Here is an 18,451-nt window from a genome sequence, read left to right as displayed (position 1 = left end):
TAATAATGCCATCTTACATGTTAAAGTGATCATATTATGTTTAATTGATCATATAGATAAGATTAAGTGTCAGAGGGATCATATAAATAGGATCAAGTGTTTGGTAATAACAATAGAGAGAATTAAAATGGAGAGAATGATACAACGTGGGAAGTAGTCCACATGAAAGACTTATAGAATGACAGGCGTCCTAAGCAGCAAACAGTGTGTATATTTTCAGGGATAGCCCTATCATATAAAATGACATTGGTATTTATAACTTGCTGGTCAGCTCTGTTTCAGTTTTAAATATCACTCTTATTTTTTATTAAAATATTTCTAGATGACATTGTGTTTTTTGAGAGGTAGAGAGAAATGGAGAGAGAGAGATGGTTGAGAAACCAACCTTTCACTGCTTCACATCTCAGTGCCCACAGTAGCTGAGCCTGAACGGAGGCCAGAGCCAGGATCCAGGAAAAATGCTGACTGAAAGGGACCCAATATCTCTGAGTCATCACCACTCACTCAAAGGGTTTATTTCTTGGGAATCTGGGGTCAGGGGTCAGAACCAAATTACAAACCCAAATAGTGTCATGTGGAACAAGGTGATCTTTTTTTTTTTTTTGGTAAATAAATCCACTTTATTGCAGAATCTATAGCAGAAGCAACAAGAAACTTAAAAATTTAATATAAAAAAGATCTGCCTTTATAATAGCAACAGAAGTTATACATAGAAAAAAAGCTGACAGACATACAAGAGTTTTATCACCAAATTAGAAAATGTTTTTGAAGGATATTTAAAAATCAACATAATATTAATATATTGGATTACAGAATTTTATAAAGATGTCATAGCTCCCCAGCTTGAACCTATAAATTTAACTGAGCAAAATACCACAAAAGATTTTTAGTGGAACTCGACAAACTGATACTAAAGTTAGTATAGACATCCCAAAATAGATAGTACAATTCTAAAAATGAACAAAGGTACACACACTTCTAAATATCAGAATTTTTTATTATACCACAGTAATTAAGAGTGTGGCATTGGCTCAGAATTGGTTTGATCAGTGGAAAAGAACAAACTGGGGACATATCCATGCATATATGGAAACTGTACAATCATGGAACAAGGTGATCTTAATTGCTAGGCTAGATGCCTAAACAAAACGATTTTTAGTTTTGCTTATTTTACAATGTTGGAATGCAACTTCCCTTTGATTACGAAGCTGAAAAGGTGAAGAAACACATGAGAAAAATTTCAGGATCTCCTAGAACTGCATTGGTTCTTTAAAGCTTTCAAAGAATTTTTATCAGGTTTTATGAGAATAATGTAGCACTTGGGAGCAAAGATGCACCCCAGGAGCCCTGCACTGGAGGCCAAGATGGAGAAGACCTCCACGGCCACCATGACCTTCCCCTTGGTGCTGTGGTAGACAGGCAGGAAGGTCACCCAGACACTGCAGAACACCAGCATGCTGAACGTCAGGAACTTGGCTTCATTGAACGTGTCAGGCAGATTCCTGGCTAGGAAAGCCACAGTGAAGCTCACTAGGGCCAAGGAGCCCAGGTAGCCCAGGACACAGTAGAAGGCTTTGACTGAACCCTTATTGCACACCAGGATGATGTGGCTGTGCTCAGATTGGGCATCTAACTCAATAAATGGAGGAGAAGTCCCAAGCCAGATGCCACAGAGAGCCAGTTGGATCAAGGAGCAGATGGGGATGATGAAGTTAGAAGCTCCTGATACCAGCAATCGCCTGGTAGTTCTTCCAGGTTTCAGAGCTTTGAAGGCCAGAATCACAGTGATGGTCTTGGCCAGCACGGTGGAAACAGCCACTGTGAACACAAGGCCAAATGTTATTTGCTGGAGGAGGCAGGTGGCTGTGTTGGGACGGCCAAGGAAGAGTAAGGAGCAGAGGAAGCACAGGAGGAGGGCGATGAGCAGGATGTAGCTGAGGGTCCGGTTATTGGCCTTGACTATGGGAGTGTCTCGGTGCTTCACAAAGACCCAGAGGACCGCAGCTGTGAGGACAGAGAAGCACAGAGCCATGCAGGCCAGAGCCATCCCCAGGGCATCCTCAAAGGCTAAGAAGGTCACCAGCTTGGGGAGGCAGTGGTTTCTCTCCTGGTTTGGGTACTCGTGATCTGCACACCGGATGCACTGCTCTGCATCTGTGGAGAAAAGGAAGACTCTGTGTTTCCATTTCACAATTTGCTCCTTTTTCCCTGTTAAGGAAAATGGTCACCTTTGCAACATCATGGTGAGTCCAGCCTGCTCTGATGTATACCAGGACACACTAAAGGATATTTCTGCACTCCTGACCCAGAGAGAATGCTCGTCTCTAGGTGTAGGAAACTCACTGAAACAAGCTCCTTAGCACGTGGGGCTCTGGGGACTCATTTTGTCATTCAGAGATATTTCTTTCAGTGTTTTATTTTCTAAAAATGATGAATTTCCTGTATTCCACATGGTCATAGATTCTTCCAAACCTTCTTCACTACTGTCCCTAGTGTTTTTCTCTGGAGAAGCTTGTATTCACATGGGTTATAACATTTGTCTGGGGTTATTACCAGGTTTAAGGTTTTTTTATACTCAAATGGAGATGACCTATTTAAAATATCTATCACTCCTGGGACATCCATACATCAATCAATACTCTAATTTCCTGGACTCATCACTCTTTCCACATAAATGCTGAGATACTGTGATTGTATAGAAAAGAATTATTTCTAATAGTTTTTATACGGTTATATTGGAGTAAGTGATATTTTCATCACTGTATTGAAAGAGAACTTTCCACTCATTTCACGGAAAGAATGGCTTGTTCATCATTTTAGTCATGTGAACTCCACATGGGCACCACATTGTCTCTGTTGAAGTAATACACTTCTGCAGCAGCAGCATGAAAGAAGTCATTAAGAACAGGCCAGTTTGTGGACATGTGTCTCTTTCAATCATATGTCAATTTAATAAACAAAAACATATTCAGTGTTGTGGCATGATATGTAAAGCCACCACCTGCAATGCCAGCATCCCTTATGGACATTGTTTTGTGTTCCAGTAATCTATTTCCAATCCAGCTCCCTGCTAATGGCCTGGAAAAAGCAGAAGAAGATGGCCCAAGTACTTGGGTCCCCATGTGGGAGACCCAAATGAACCTGGCTGCTGGCTTCTGCCTTGCCAAACCTGGTCAATTGGGTAAGTCTGGAGCATGAATAAGTAGATGGAATCTCTCTCTCTCTCTCTCTCTCTCTCTCTCTCTCTCTCTCTCTCTCTCCTCTGTAACTCTTTGAAATAAAAAAATAGTTTTTAAAAGAAAGGAAATGATATTAGTTGGCCCACACTTGTAGTAAGGTGCTACTTAGGTTTTAACTTGGTAATCATACAAGCTTCATGGACTGGAGGTGTTATGTAGTTGCATAGTTATTAGGATGTTTTGTTCATATATTTCACTCTTATTTTCTCTTATTCTAGTATAGAAAAAAGAACAAAGGAAGCATTCATTATGTGTACTACACACCACGCACTACATAAAAGGCCCAGCACAGAAAGTAATACAGTATTCCCATCACAATTCCTGTGAAGTAGCTCCCTGCTTCTCAGTTGTGTATGAAAGAGTTTTGATTTCAAGATTTCTAGAAATCCTTAGGGAGCCTTAACAAACACTCATCTGATATTTTTTGTTCAGACATTAGTAGGCCTACTAGAAGATCTCAGATTGAGACAGTCTCATCCAGCACTGGATGGAAAAGAAGGATGTCGGAGAGAATCAGTGTCAGTGTTGAGCTAGAGAGGATGAGCACCACCAGACTACAGCTTACACATAATGAGATGGCGAGAGTGAGCATACAACAAGTATATGGAAAGAGTGAGTGAAAGTGTGCATGGAGAACAATGGGACACTCTTCTCCCATTATAAATATTCTTGGTTTCCTTTTTATCTAGAAAGAGTTAAGATGGTGGAGTTTTCATAGTGAGTTAGATGTTTTCTACCTGTATGATTGGAAATGTCTCTCTTTGGACAAATAACACAAATGTAGCAGCAGACAGCTCTTCCTTCCTGTGGCATTTTCCTGAATCCTGGACCACACCTCTGGCTACATAAAGACTGTGGAGTCTGAGGGGGAAAGAGAAGTGATGGTCATTGTTTTGCACATCAGTAGGCACTGTGATAAAATGTCTCTATTTGCCCCATCACGCTGAAGGTCATCACTGTCTTCCCCAGTCTGTGTCTTGTTGATTTTTTCATACATCCAATTTGTAGTCTATGATGCTCGTTCCAGGTTTGTCAATTGTCTACCAAACATTATGAGGGTACCTGATTGCTGTAATTTTGTTCATCACCAGATCTATTCTTCTAGGCCTTTTTTTCTTTCTACTACATTTCTTCCTCTGAAATCTTTAACATTCAGATTATTTTTCTGTAATGTGTATATTTGAGACTGAGTATTCAGAAAGAGACAAGGCCACAGAGAAATGATGAACAAATGTTATAAAAACATGGATTGTGTATCTAATCCTCTTCTGGACTTCTAGATGCAGGGAGAGTATCAATTTCAAGAAACTAAGAATGCACTTTGGGCATAAAGCATGATAGTTGTACAAATGAACCACAAAATTCCCTGGGGGATTTCAACATTAGAATGATGATAAAACATTTGATCACAGCTGTGAGATGCTATGCAGAAAAGAAACTGAACTTATTGGCAACCACAATGACAATGAAAATGAGAATGGTTTCTACAAATAGGCGATGGATAAATCAACTTATAATTTACTTGTGTTCATGCTGCATTAAAATATGTGACTCTCATCATATTTGTTTAAGATATCACTGTTCTTCTAAATCTGTATATATATATATAATACATGAAATGAAATTTTTTTCAGCTTATATAAATAAAAAATTGAAAAAATTTAGAATTTCTGTACACATGTATTTAGTAATTGTACGTCTATAAACTGATCTCTATCTCTATTCATTAACATTGCTCATTTTAGTCACTCAATGTCTGAATGCATAATTATTTCCAAAGTAAAAACAACAATAACTGATACAGATGTACACTTCTAATACACATTGACTCATATATGTGTTGGGGACACCATATCTTTTGAAGCCAAGATGATAATTGAGAATTGAATGCTTATTTAAAATCTCACACTTAATCTCCTCTCAGACACTCTGTATGTATCCAATTTTCCATGGATCCACACCTTCTTGAATGCTATAGGCCATTCTATCATCTCTTCATTGAGGACCAAGCCTTGGTCATGTGCACTCTCAGAGGAGAACTCCCCAATTTTAATCAGCAAACGAAATCCAGCAGGAAAATTCACAATGTTGTGGATATCATAGTGTGACATACGGTGTCTTGTTTCATGGAAGGAAACATCCTCCCCAACACTGTTGGTAAATTGGATTTTCCTCAGGAGTGGATGAAGCTGGAGGGGCGGCACAATTGGAAAGAGGGAGAACATTCAGATTAGAGTTGGGAGGTGCATATGACTGAGAAATCCTTCTTTTGCCTCCTGTCTATCCTCAGGGTTTCTATTTGGTGGAGGCTGACTTTTGTCTGGATGATCATCATATCATGTGTTCAAATGCAGGGAATTCTACCCCCCACCCCGCTAAAATGATGGGGATCATTTGAATCCAGAGAAATCACAGGATGTGTCCCACAGGGTGGCTGACTATGAAAGATTGGTTAGAGGTTTAGGAAAGCTCATCTTAGTTTTCCAAATGTGAACAACATGGCTTTATATATGCAATATCTTCATTATTGTGATGGTTCCACAGGTGAATGCAAACATGTGCACTTTTCAAAATATACCCCCTCCCAAATAGAATGAAATCTTCTCTTTGACAAAAAATGAGTGCAACTGAAGACCTTTATGCTTATGTTTACTGAAATAAGCCAGTTCCAACCAGAAAATACCATTTGTTTTCTGTGATGTGTAGTAGTTACTATAAATGTAAAGAAAAACCAAACCATGTATCAAAATGAAACTGATATCTTAGATTTCATTTTTGCTTATCACCTTGTGTAAGTTCTGTGGAACATGGTCTTTCTACTTTTCATTTATGAATCATTATGATTACTGTGGCATTACACTTGTGATTATAAAGGAAATTGAAATGATATTTTTGCAAAAATTAAAAAGAAAGGAAGGAGGGGAGAATGAGAGAGGGAGGGAAGGAAGAATGGATATCTTCTTAGAATTGCATCTATGAAATATATGAAATCTATCCTTTTCCTATCAAAATTTTTTTACTTTAACAAAATTTGGGCTGGTCTTGTGGTGCAGCAGGTGAAGCTGCTGTCTTCAGTGCCCAGCATCCCTGTGAGTGCTGGTTAAATTATAGTTGTTCTACTGCTGGTTCAGGTTTCTGCCAATGTACCTGGGAAAGCATTAGATGATGGTCCAAGTGCTTGGGCCCCTACGCTTACATGGGAGACCCAGTTAAACTCCTGCATCCTAGCTTAGAGTGTTCCCAGTCCTGGTCCTTGCAGCCATTGTGGAGTGAATCAGCAGATGCAAGATCTGTCTCCTTTTCTCTTTCTGTCTCTCCCCCTCTCACAGTAACTTTGATTTTCAAATAATTTTTTTATAGTTTAACAATATTAAATGAAATATCAGTTGAATTCTGTTAAATAAAATAGAAATCCAAGCATAATTTTTCATAACAAAGTTCCTGGAACCTGACATCCCTGGCTGCTGCTGGCAAATCCAAACTCATAAAAATGTTTATACTGTTTATGTGTAATTCTATTTGTATAACATTTTCAATGAAATAATGTCAGAAAAACTTGCAACAGAGGCAAATTGATAGAAACAACCAAATTCAACAAATACTCAGGGGCCCCAACAAATTAGACCAGAAGAGAAATTCACCACAACACATTGGGGCAACACTCAGCTCAGTGAAACACAAAGAACAAATCCTAAATTGTTCCAGAGAGAAACGACAAATCACATTCAGGGATAATTTAATCAGACTCACCCCAGACTTATCGCAAACACTACAGGCAAAGAGATAATGGCATGATATAGTCCAAGTTTTAAAGACAAACAATGCCAACCTAGAATACTATACCCAGAAAAGCTATCATATATGAATGTAGGGGAAATAAAGATCTTCCACAACAAACAGAAACTGAAAGAATTTGTACTCTCACGTCCAACCCTACAACACTAGCTCAAAGACTTGCTGCACACAGAAATACAGAAACAAGAACTTCAGTACAAAAAAGGTGAATGTAGAAAATGAGCCAACTAAACTACAAACAAATCTCAAAATACATAAACAGCTTATTTAAGGAAACATGACTGGAAAAAGACAGTATTTAATAATAGTCACAGTGAATGTAAATGGCCTCAACTCTGCAACCAAGAGAGACAGACTAGCTGATTGAATTAAAAAAGAGAATCTATCTATATGCTGCCTTCAGGAAACACACCTTATCAGCAAAGATGCCTGCAGACTGAAAGTGAAAGGATGGAAAAGGATACTCCAAGCTAACAGAAATCAAAAAAGAGCTGGGGTGGCCATCCTAATATCAGACAAAATAGACTTTAACACAAAAACTATTAAAAGAGAGAAGGGCATTATATAATGATTAAAGGATCAATCCACATGAAGACATTACTATTATAAGTGTATATGCACCTAATTATAGGGTACCTGGCTACTTGAAAGAATTACTAAAGGACTTAAAGGGAGATATAGATTCAAATACAATAGTAACAGGGGAATTCAACATGCCACTCTCACCAATGGACAGATCAACCAGACAGAAAACCAACAAGTAAACAACAGAGCTAATTGGTGCTATAGACCAAGTAGACTCAGTAGATATGTTCAGAGCCTTCTACCCCACAGCCACAGAGTTCACATATTTCTACCCAGTACATGGAATGTACTCTAGGGTTGACCATATGCTAGGCCATAAAGGGAGCCTCAAAAAAATAAAAAAAATGAAACTGTACGATGCATCTTCTCAGACCATAGTGCAGTGAAACTATAAACCAACAACTCGAGAATCTCTACACCATATGCAAATACATGGAGAATGAACAACATGATTCTGAATGAACAGTGGGTCATAGAAGAAATCAAAAGAGAAATCAAAGGATTTCTAGAAACAAATGAAAATTGCAATACAACCTATCAAAACTTGTGGGATACAGTAAAAGAAGTCCTAGGAGGAAAGCTTATAGCAATTGGTGCCTACATCAAGAAACTGGACAGGAAGCAAATAAATGACCTCTCAATGCACCGCAAGGATATAGAAAAACAGCAGCAAATCCAACCCAAACTCAGAAGAAGAAAATAAATACTATAGATTAGAGAAGAAATAAACAGAATTGAAACCAAAAAAATACAAAAGATCAACAAAACTAAGAGCTTGTTCTTTGAAAAAATAAACAAAATAGACACATCATTGGCCCAACCTACCAAAAAAGGAGAGGGAAGACCCAAATCTGTAAACTTAATAATGGTAATGGAAATGTACCGACACACACAACAGAAATAAAAAGAATCATTGGAAACCATTACAAAGAGATGTAAGCTAACAAATTGGGGAACCTGGAAGAAATGGAGAGATTCCTGGACCCTTACAACCTTCCTAAACTGAGCCATGAAGATATAGAAAACCTAAATAGACACATAACCATGAATCAGCAACAAATATACTAATGAAAAAGGCCCAGGACTGGATGGCTTCACCGCTGAATTCTACCAGACTTTTAAAGAACAACTAACCCCAGTTTTTCTCAAGTTATTCAAAACAATGGAAAGGGAGGGAATCCTCCCAAATTCTTTCTGTGAAGCCAATATCATCTTTTCTTTTTGACAGGGGAGTTAGACACACACAGAGAGAGAGAGAGACAGAGAGAAAGTCTTCCTTCTATTGGTTCACCCCCCAAATGGCCGCTGCAGCCGGCATGCTGCTCCAATCTGAAGCCTGGAGCCTGGTGCTTCCTCCTGGTCTCTTGTGTGGGTTCAGGGCCCAAGCACTTGGGCCATCCTCCACTGCCTTTCTGGTCCACAGCAGAGAGCTGGACTGGAAGAGTAGCTACCAGGCAGAACCAGCACCCCAACCAGGACTAGAACCCGGGGTACCAGTGCCACAGGCAGAAGATTAGCCTAGTGAGCCATGGCGCTGGCCACCAATATTTTCTTAATTCCTAAGCCCTGGAAAGACACAGAAAAGAAAGAAAACTATAGACCTATCTCCCTGATGAACATAGATGCAAAAATACTCAACAAAATCCTTGCAAACCGAATCCAACTACACATCAGAAAGATCATTCACACGAACCAAGTGGGATTAATCCCTGGTATGCAGGGATGGTTCAGTGTTTGAAAATCAATCACATTAACAAGTTGACAGACTGAAATCATAGGATTATCTCAATAGCAGCAGAGAAAGCATTTGACAAAACAACACCATTTCATGATGAAACTTTAAGCAGATTGGGGTTAGAAGGAACATTCCTCGACACAACTAAGGCAATTTATGATAAACTCATGGCCAGCAACATATTGAATGGGGAACAGTTGGAGGCATTTCCATTGAAACTGACATCAGACAGGGATGCCCACTCTCACTATTGCTATTCAATGTAGTCCTAGAAGGTTTAGCCAGAGACATTAGGCAAGAAAAAGAAATTAAAGGAATACAAATGTGAAAAGAGGAAGTCAAACTATCCCTATGAGCAGATGACATGATCCTATATATAGGGGATCCAAGAAATTTTTCTAAGAGAATATTGAATCTCATAGAAGAGTTTGGTAAAGTAGCAGGATACAAAGTTAATGCTCAGAAATCAACAGCCTTTTTATACACAGACAATGCTGAGGCCATGGAAGAACTTCTAAGATCAATCCCAATCACAATAGCCACAAAATATTGAAGTACCTTGGGATAAATTTAACCAAAAATGTCAAAGATCTCTATGATGAAAACTACAAAATCTTAAAGAAAGAAATACCAGAAGAAACAAAAAAAGGAAGAATCTGCCATGTTCACGGATTGGAAGAATCAATATCATCAAAATGTTCATTCTCCCCAAAGCAATTTACAGATTCAATGCAATACCAATCAAAATACCAAAGTCATTCTTCATAGACCCAGAAAAAATGATGCTGAAATGCATATGGAGAAACAGGAGACCGTGAATAGTTAAAGAAATTCTTTATAATAAAAACAAAGCTGGAGTCAGACTTCAAGACATACTACAGGACAGTTATTTCAAAACAGCCTGGTACTTGTTCAAAAACAGATGGACAGACCAATGGAATAGAATAGAAACACTGGAAATCAATCCAAACATCTACAGCCAACTCATATTCGACAAAGGAGCTAAAACCAACCCCTGGAACAGGGACAGCCTCTTCAACAAATGGTGCTGTGAAAACTGGATGTCAACATGTCGAAGTATGACGCAAGACCCCTATCTAACACCATATACAAAAATCCACTCACCATGGATCCAAGATCTAGATATATGCCGTGACACCATGAAATTAATTGAGAGCATAGGGGAAACCCTTCAAGACATTGGAACAGGCAAAGAATTCCTGGAGAAAACCCCAGTGGCACAGGTAGTCAAAGCTAAAATAGCCAAATGGGATTACCTCAAATTGAGAAGTTTCTTTACAGCAAAAGAAATAGGAAAGTGAAGAGGCAACCAACATGATGGGAGAAATTATTTGAAAACTACACGACTGGTAAAGAATTAACAACTAGAATCTATAAAATGATCAAGAAACTCCACAACAACAAAACAACCAACCCAATATAAAGATGGGTCAAGGACCTTAACAGCCATTTTTCAAAAGAGGAAATCCAAATGGCCAACAGACACATGAAAAAATGCTCAGGATCTTTAGCCATCAGGGAAATGCAAATCAAAACCACAATGAGGTTTCGCCTCACCCTAGTTAGAATGGCTTACATACAGAAATCAACTAACAACAGATGCTGGTGAGGATGTGGGGAAAAAGGGACACTAATCCACTGTTGGTGGGAATGCAAACTGGTAAAGCCACTATGGAAGACAGTTTGGAGAGTCCTCAGAAACCTGAATATAGCACTACCACAGGACCCAGCCTTCGCACTCTTTGGAATTTACCCAAAGGAAATTAAACCGGAAAAAAAGAGCTGTGTGCACCTCAATGTTTATTGCAGCTCAATTCACAATAGCTAAGACATGTAATCAACATAAATGCCCATCAACAGATGACTGGATAAAGAAATTATGGGTATGTACTCTGTAGAATACTGTACAGCCGTTTAATAAATGAAATCTGGACATTTGCAACAAAATGGAGGAATCTGGAAAACATTATTCTGAGTGAATTAAGCCAGTCCCAAAGGGACAAATAGCATATGTTCTCCTTGATTGGTGACAACTAACTGAGCACCTAAAAGGAAACCTGTTGAAGTGAAATGGACACTATGAGAAACAATGACCAGATCATCTCTTGTCTTGACTGTTGAGGAACAACTTACTATTTTATTCCTTTTAGTATTTTTGTTTGTTCTACTTAATACCATTGTTCGAACTCCTTAGTTAATACACAATTATTCTTAGGCATTTAAAATTAACTGAAAAGTGATCTCTGCTAAATATAAGAGTGGGAGTAAGAGATTGAGGAGATATACAGTTTGGCACATGCACACTCAACTTACCTCCAATGGTAGAGTTAGAAATATGCCAGGGGATTCCAATTCAATCCCATCAAGGTGGCATGTACCCATTCCATCTCACTTGTTAAAGTGATCATTTGAAGTACATAATTGATCAAAAAGGCTAAGTTTCAAAGAGATTGCACAAATAAGACCAGTGTATGCAAATAATGAAGGATAGAATTAAAAGGGAGACAATGATCCTACGGGGGAAGCAGGATACACAGCAGACTCATAGAATGGCAAATGCCCTGAACAGCACTCCAGACTCAGAATCAACCCTTGGGGCATTCAGATCTGGCTAAAAGGCCCATGAGAGTCTCACAGGCATGGAAAGCCAAGGCACTGTGGCAAAAACAACCTGAATGAAACATCTCGGTGAATGAGATCCCAGCAGAAAGAATGGGCCATCAAGGAAGGAGGCAGCTTTCTCTGAAGGGAGGAATGGACCCCCACTTGTGATATGGCCTTGACTAAGTAAGATCAGAGTTGGTGAACTCAGGAGGCTTCCATAGCCTTGAAAGCTCATGGCAAGAGCCTCGGGTGATTACTGACGTTATAGATAAGAGTGTCAATTGTTAACTCAACAATGGGAGTCACTGTGCACCTGCTCTCCATGTAGGATCTCTGTCCTTAAAGTGTTGTACTATGAGAATTAACAGTAAAACTACTAGTCAAAGAGTACTCTATATCTTGTGCGGTTGTGTGGGTGCAGTCTGTTGAAATCTTTACTTAGTATATACTAAGTTGATCACCTGTATATAAAGATAATGAAAATGAATCTTGATGAAGACTGGGATGGCAGAGGGAGTGGGAGATGGGGTGGTTATGGGTGGGAGAGAGGTTATGGGGGATAAAGCCACAACAATGCAAAAGTTGTACTTTGTAAATTTTTATTTGCTATATATATATATATATATATATATATATATATATATATATATAAAACAATACCCTGATGGCAGTTAGTATCTGAACAGTGTGTATTAACTCTTGACTTTCAGAGTCTCCTGACACCTGTTGTGGGACAGCCAATTTTTTAAAGGACTATCATTGCGTCTTCACTAATTTAACCACGAACTTCATAAATATTCTATAATCTTATATTTGTAAGCCTTCTTGGCCAATACACTTACTTTTAAAATGTGAGTCTATCAAATCACAAATAGTATGTTACTTAATATTGGATGTAATCCCAGAAATTACATAGTGAAGTAAACATGCTAAAGTCAATTTAATTTACATATATGTATAATATAGAATATATATTTATCTTCTGTGAGACATTCAATTTATTTGATATACTCAAATAATTTGATCAGGATATTTTCCTGTTTCAGAGTCATTTTATGATAAACTGTGCACCCCAATGCTATTTGCCCCAGTAATGTCTCACAGAGGGCATGGACTGCAGCGCACAGCTGTAGGGGATATTATTATAGGATACATAGCTGCTATGGGATATGTCCAGAGTCCACATTTCCTAGCCTTACATACATTCCAACAAAAAGAGTACTTTTGATCATTTTTTCTTCCCAGTCTTTGTAATGAGCTGTGTTAGGTATTTTAAACATTGCACCATACTGTGAGAAACATTATTCTATGATCTGTCTTTACGGAGTCTGAATTGAAAATGTTACATGGAGCTAAACTCACTCCCTAGAATAAGTCTCTTCAACAAATGCAGACATTTGGATTTCCACATGCAGAGATTTTAAATCAGACTGCTACCCTACACCCTATACAAATATGAACTCATAGTTTATCAAGGATCTAAACCTAAAACCTGAAACCATCAAATTACAAGAGGAAAACATTGAAGAAACACTGCAAGTCATTTCCCTGGCAAGAATTTTTTGGATAAGATCCCAGAAGTAAAGGCAATAAAGGCAAGAATATACATTAAGCTAAGTAACTTCTCATCAGCAAAAGACATACTCATCTAAGTGAAGACACTACTTACGAAATGGGAGAAAATATTTGCAAAACATGGATCCAATACAGTGTTAATCTCCAGATGTATAAGGAGTTCAAGAAAGTTAACAATAACATAACCAACAATCTAGTTAAGACATGAACTAAGGATATGAACAGGCATTTTTCACAGGATGAAATACTAGTGGCCAAGAGAAACATGAAAAGATGTTCAGGATCACTAATCATCAAGGAAGTACCAATAAAAACTAAGGTGGGATTTCACTTCATCCCACTTTGAATGAATATTATCCAAAATTTGAAAAACAGCAAATTCTGTTGAGGATCAGGAAAAAAGGTACCCTAATACAATGTTGATGGGAAGGATTGCAAGCCAGTAGAAACATAATGAAAGACAATAGAGGAACTCCTCAGAAAACCAATATTGGTTCTACAACATGGCCTAGTTGTCTCACACCTGGGAATGTATCCAAATGAGTTGAAATCAGCACAAGAGTGAGTCTCCTGCACTCCCAATTCTATAGAAGCTCAGTGCACGATACCTAAGGTGTAGAATCATCTAGATGTCCACCAACTAATGACTGGGAGAAGGAATTGGTGAGATACTTATATATATATATATATATATATATAATATCACTATATCATATATATGAATATTACACAGCCATGATTAAGAATGAAATCTTGACCTTTAAAAGTGGAGGTCATCACAGTAAATTATATAAGCCAGTGCTACAAAAATATTATGTTTCCTCTCATTTGTGTTAGTTAATATATGAGTATAAAATTGTGTGGACTTTAGATCATTTCCTATGTAATTATAAACAGTGCTTCCCTAAATCAAATCATATTACTGACAATATGTTCCTCTTTCACAGACTAAAAATAAAATTGAGTGGTGTCTACTTAGGATGCTTGAAGTACTAGTAATGCTATGTTCTTCATTTGGGTGTTGGTTATGAGTGTGATAAGGTGACCAAAAACTCATTTATCTCTAGACTTATGCGCATTTCTTAGCATATATACCATTTTAAAATGATTTTTAATATGTTGCATAGCAGATAATATTTTTTTAAATAAGCAAATGCGATTTATTTTTCTTTTTTTGCATTTTTTTCATTTATTAAACTTTTATTTAATGAATACAAATTACCAAAGTACAGCTTATGGGTTACAATGGCTTCCCCCCTCCCATAACTTCCCTCCCACCCACAACCCTCCCCTTTCCCGCTCCCTCTCCCCTTCCATTCGCATCAAGATTCATTTTCAATTCTCTTTATATACAGAAGATCAGTTTAGTATATATTAGGTAAAGATTTCAACAGTTTGCCCATATAGCAACACAAAGTGAAAAAAATACTGTTGGAGTACTAGTTATAGCATTAAATAACAGTGTACAGCACATTAAAGACAGAGATCCTACATAATATTTTTTAAAAAAATTAATTTTCTATGCCATTTCCAATTTAACACCAGGTTTTTTTTTTCATTTCCAATTATCTTTATATACAGAAGATCGATTCAGTATACAATTAGTAAAGATCTCATCAGTTTGTACCCACACAGAGACACAAAGTGTAAAAATACTGTTTCAGTACTAGTTATAGCATCACTGCACATTAGACAACACATTAAGGACAGATCCCACATGGGATGTAAGTACACAGTGACTCCTGTTGCTGACTTAACAATTTGACACTCCTGTTCATGGTGTCAGTAATCTCCCTAGGCTCTATTCATGAGTTGCCAGGGCTATGGAAGCCTTTAGAGTTCGCTGACTTTGATCTTATTCCGATAGGGTCATAGTCAAAGTGGAAGACTCATAGAATGGCAGATGTCCTAAACAACACTCTGGCCTCAGAATCAGCCCTTAAGGCATTCAGATCTGGCTGAAGAGCCCATTAGAGTATTGTAGGCATGGAAAGCCAAGATACCATGGAAAAGAAAAAAAAGAAGAAGACCTAAATGAAAGATCTCTGCGAGTGAGATCCCAGTGGAAAGTATGGGGCCATCAAAGAAGCAGGTACCTTTCTCTGAAGGGAGGAGAGAACTTCCACTTTGACTATGACCCTATTGGAAGCAGAAAATATTTTTAAAAATGTTCCATAGCAGATAACAAATTCTCCACACACAGATAACAATTACAGATGTATCTATGCCCTGTGTGGTGTGAAAGAACCCACTTTCCATTATACCTGATCATGGCAATCTCAACATTAAAATATGGTCATGTGGTACTGCAATAAAAATACCTGAGGATGCGAACAGGTGTTCATGCATGTCCTGTTCTGGGAGATGTTTACCTGCCATGGAAGAATCCTAGGTTGAGATGCATCTCCTGGAGATCCCTTTTCTATTTTCTCTGAAAGCATCTTATGGAGGGCATGGGCCACTGCATACACAGCATTGTAGATGAAATAGCTGGAGTCAGATATGGTCAGCATGTCAATGTGCCCTGGGAAAAACTCAAAGGAAGCATTTGGTGGGCAGACTCCAACTGTTCCACAAAGTGACCCAGGAGGTAAGCAGTGAAAAGCATGAAGCCATAGTTGACTGAGGAAGAAATCTTCTGGGTAGTGGGAAGGGTCCACTGTCTTGACAAAATGGTTGAGGCCAGGGATTTCCCCCTTGTGCTGTGAAAATGAGAAGCCTCCATGGAAAGAGTGCAGCATGTGGTCTGTCTCTTTCACAACAATCTCCCACTTTGCAGCCATGATCCATACCTTCCCCAGGGTTAAATAGTATTTGCTAAGAAATTCCATGGTATAGAGGCTCCTCACATCACCATATAGAATATACACATTTGCAGATGAAATTCGAAGCCCTTCTAGGAAGGATATTTCAGTTTCTTCATATCTTGACTTAGTGTCCGGGAGCTTTACTGAATAGGCCAAGCAGACACCTTTCTTTACCATCTCGGTTTGAATTTCCCGAAGGAAGTGCTCTCCTTTTATGTCATTAGATACAAAGATCACCACCCAAATCCAGCCAAAATGTAGCAGCAAGGAGAGCATTCCACAGGCCAGAGAGCTGTCACTGTTGGCCATCTGATAGAGTGATGGAAACTTGTCTCTCTCACTTAGCATAGGATCAAAAGGGCCGTATGTGATCTGAATGGAAAGAAAACAGCCATGATTTGACTTTTGTCGGTTTTGAGTTGTCTGTCTTAGGAAGTGAGAAAAAAGTCCTCTGAAGAAATATTCCGTGTAGGCATACGTAAATCCTATCACCTGGGAGCAGTGTAACTTTGCTTTATGCATGTTGCTTTTAGGAGAAGCAATGTAAATCTTCATTCATAGCATGAAAGATAATGTGTAAGATACTCATGTTCTTCAGTATATTTGTAGGGAGAAGAAGGTATGTATTTTGGATTCAGAATCACCAGGACATTGGTCTTTCCCACCTCTCACCTCATGAGGCATGTGGAGAACAGCTCCCACTGCAACTGGTGTGAGGTGTTTCCTCTGGGACAAATATTTTGTGTGGGTTGATCTCCTGATACTTTGAATTGCATTTGTTTTCACAGCATATCCTAAATTGTCTTGAAAAATATATTCACCTACCATCTCTGAGTTTAGGTAAAATTGCTTTTCAGACCACAATCCTCCTAAGCTATTTCAGTCTGAGCTTGGTGGTAATGTGTACAGATTGCTACCTGTTTGCAGTTGGTCTCCATTAAGAATCCTGGAAATGTGAATACAGGCCCTGGTAAGCAGTTTGATTGGTTATGTGATTGGGTTCCTGACACCTCCTTGGAAGATTTGGATTGAGTGCTTTCACCATGGCCAGTGAGCACCAGCACTATGGTGGCTATTTTGTGACTATACCATGAATAGGTGTGCACTGTCTGCCTATATTTGTTTCTTATTCTGTCAAACTCACACTAAGATCTAAATCTTAGTTGCACATGGAAGTGAACTGGGAGTCCTGTGAATGAATCTGCTGAATATGAGGAAGTCAGGATTAGGCATAGGGAGAGAGTAAAATCTCTTCTAAGTGTAACTCAGCCCCAAATACTCCTTGATGATCTTTGGGATTGGACCTCAGTGGGTTCCAAATGGAAAGTCTGGGCCCAGGCCTTGATACACCCATGTCTAACATTGAGTCAACCTAAGATATCACTACGCTGTGGGTATTTCCTGTCAATAGTCAGCAGTCAACTTTTTCAGCAGGTGGGGATGGATACATTGGGCCTAGACAGTGATCTTTCTCACAATCTAAGGAATTCCTCAGTATCTGTTTCAAATCGTGGTGCTATATGTGCAGTTGGCTTCCACATGACCCTTGCTTCAAATTGGACAGGTCTGGTGGGAGATGGTAGAATTTCTCACCAGAATTCACAACACATTTACCTGTGGGGTTTTGTACAGCTCCAACATTGTTCCAGTTTCAGCTGAAAATGCTGACATGGTTCCAGCAATGATGGCAACCGTCTTGCCTTGTGTCTGGCAGGTGTAGTTAGGGATGAGATGATGCTTTCCAGTCAGGCAGTGCAGAGTGCTCCTCAGGGTGAACTGACCACTGGTAACAGAATTGTAGAGTTGGAAACTGAGGGTCAGGTTGGGGAGTATCTGGGGGTCCTTATTGATCTCCTGGATGGCAAAGCGGAACGCCAGCACATATTGGTAGTTTTTCCACAGCCACCTACAGAGAGCGGCAGCATTGGGGAGAAGGGTCATACCATGGAATTCAGAGCAACAACACAGCGATGCCCTGAGGCAGCAATGGTCAGACTCAGGCTTCCACTCAGTGGTACCTCAGCTCTGGCACATGGAGGAGGTGTGAGTGAGGTTCCAAGGGCTCTAGAAGAATTTGGTATGGCCTCAGA

At 38.9% G+C, this 18,451-nt stretch overlaps 1 protein-coding gene across 1 annotated transcript; it reads right to left on the bottom strand.

Annotated features, from left to right (window-relative positions):
• Window positions 1-1,240: 1,240 nt before the first annotated feature.
• LOC133749976 (vomeronasal type-2 receptor 116-like) lies at window positions 1,241-18,302 on the bottom strand. The gene is made up of 4 exons (XM_062179345.1): window positions 17,976-18,302; window positions 15,876-16,733; window positions 3,977-4,100; window positions 1,241-2,154 (listed from the first exon to the last, which is right to left on the bottom strand). Exons 1-4 carry the CDS (start codon window positions 18,300-18,302, stop codon window positions 1,241-1,243), a joined length of 2,223 nt encoding a protein of 740 aa, XP_062035329.1.
• Window positions 18,303-18,451: the final 149 nt, after the last annotated feature.

This window comes from Lepus europaeus, chromosome 20 (assembly GCF_033115175.1).
Source record: "Lepus europaeus isolate LE1 chromosome 20, mLepTim1.pri, whole genome shotgun sequence".
Taxonomy (NCBI): Eukaryota; Metazoa; Chordata; class Mammalia; order Lagomorpha; family Leporidae; genus Lepus; species Lepus europaeus.
The sequence above is the reverse complement of the archived record's forward strand: the minus strand, read 5'-3'. Positions and strand labels throughout refer to the sequence as shown.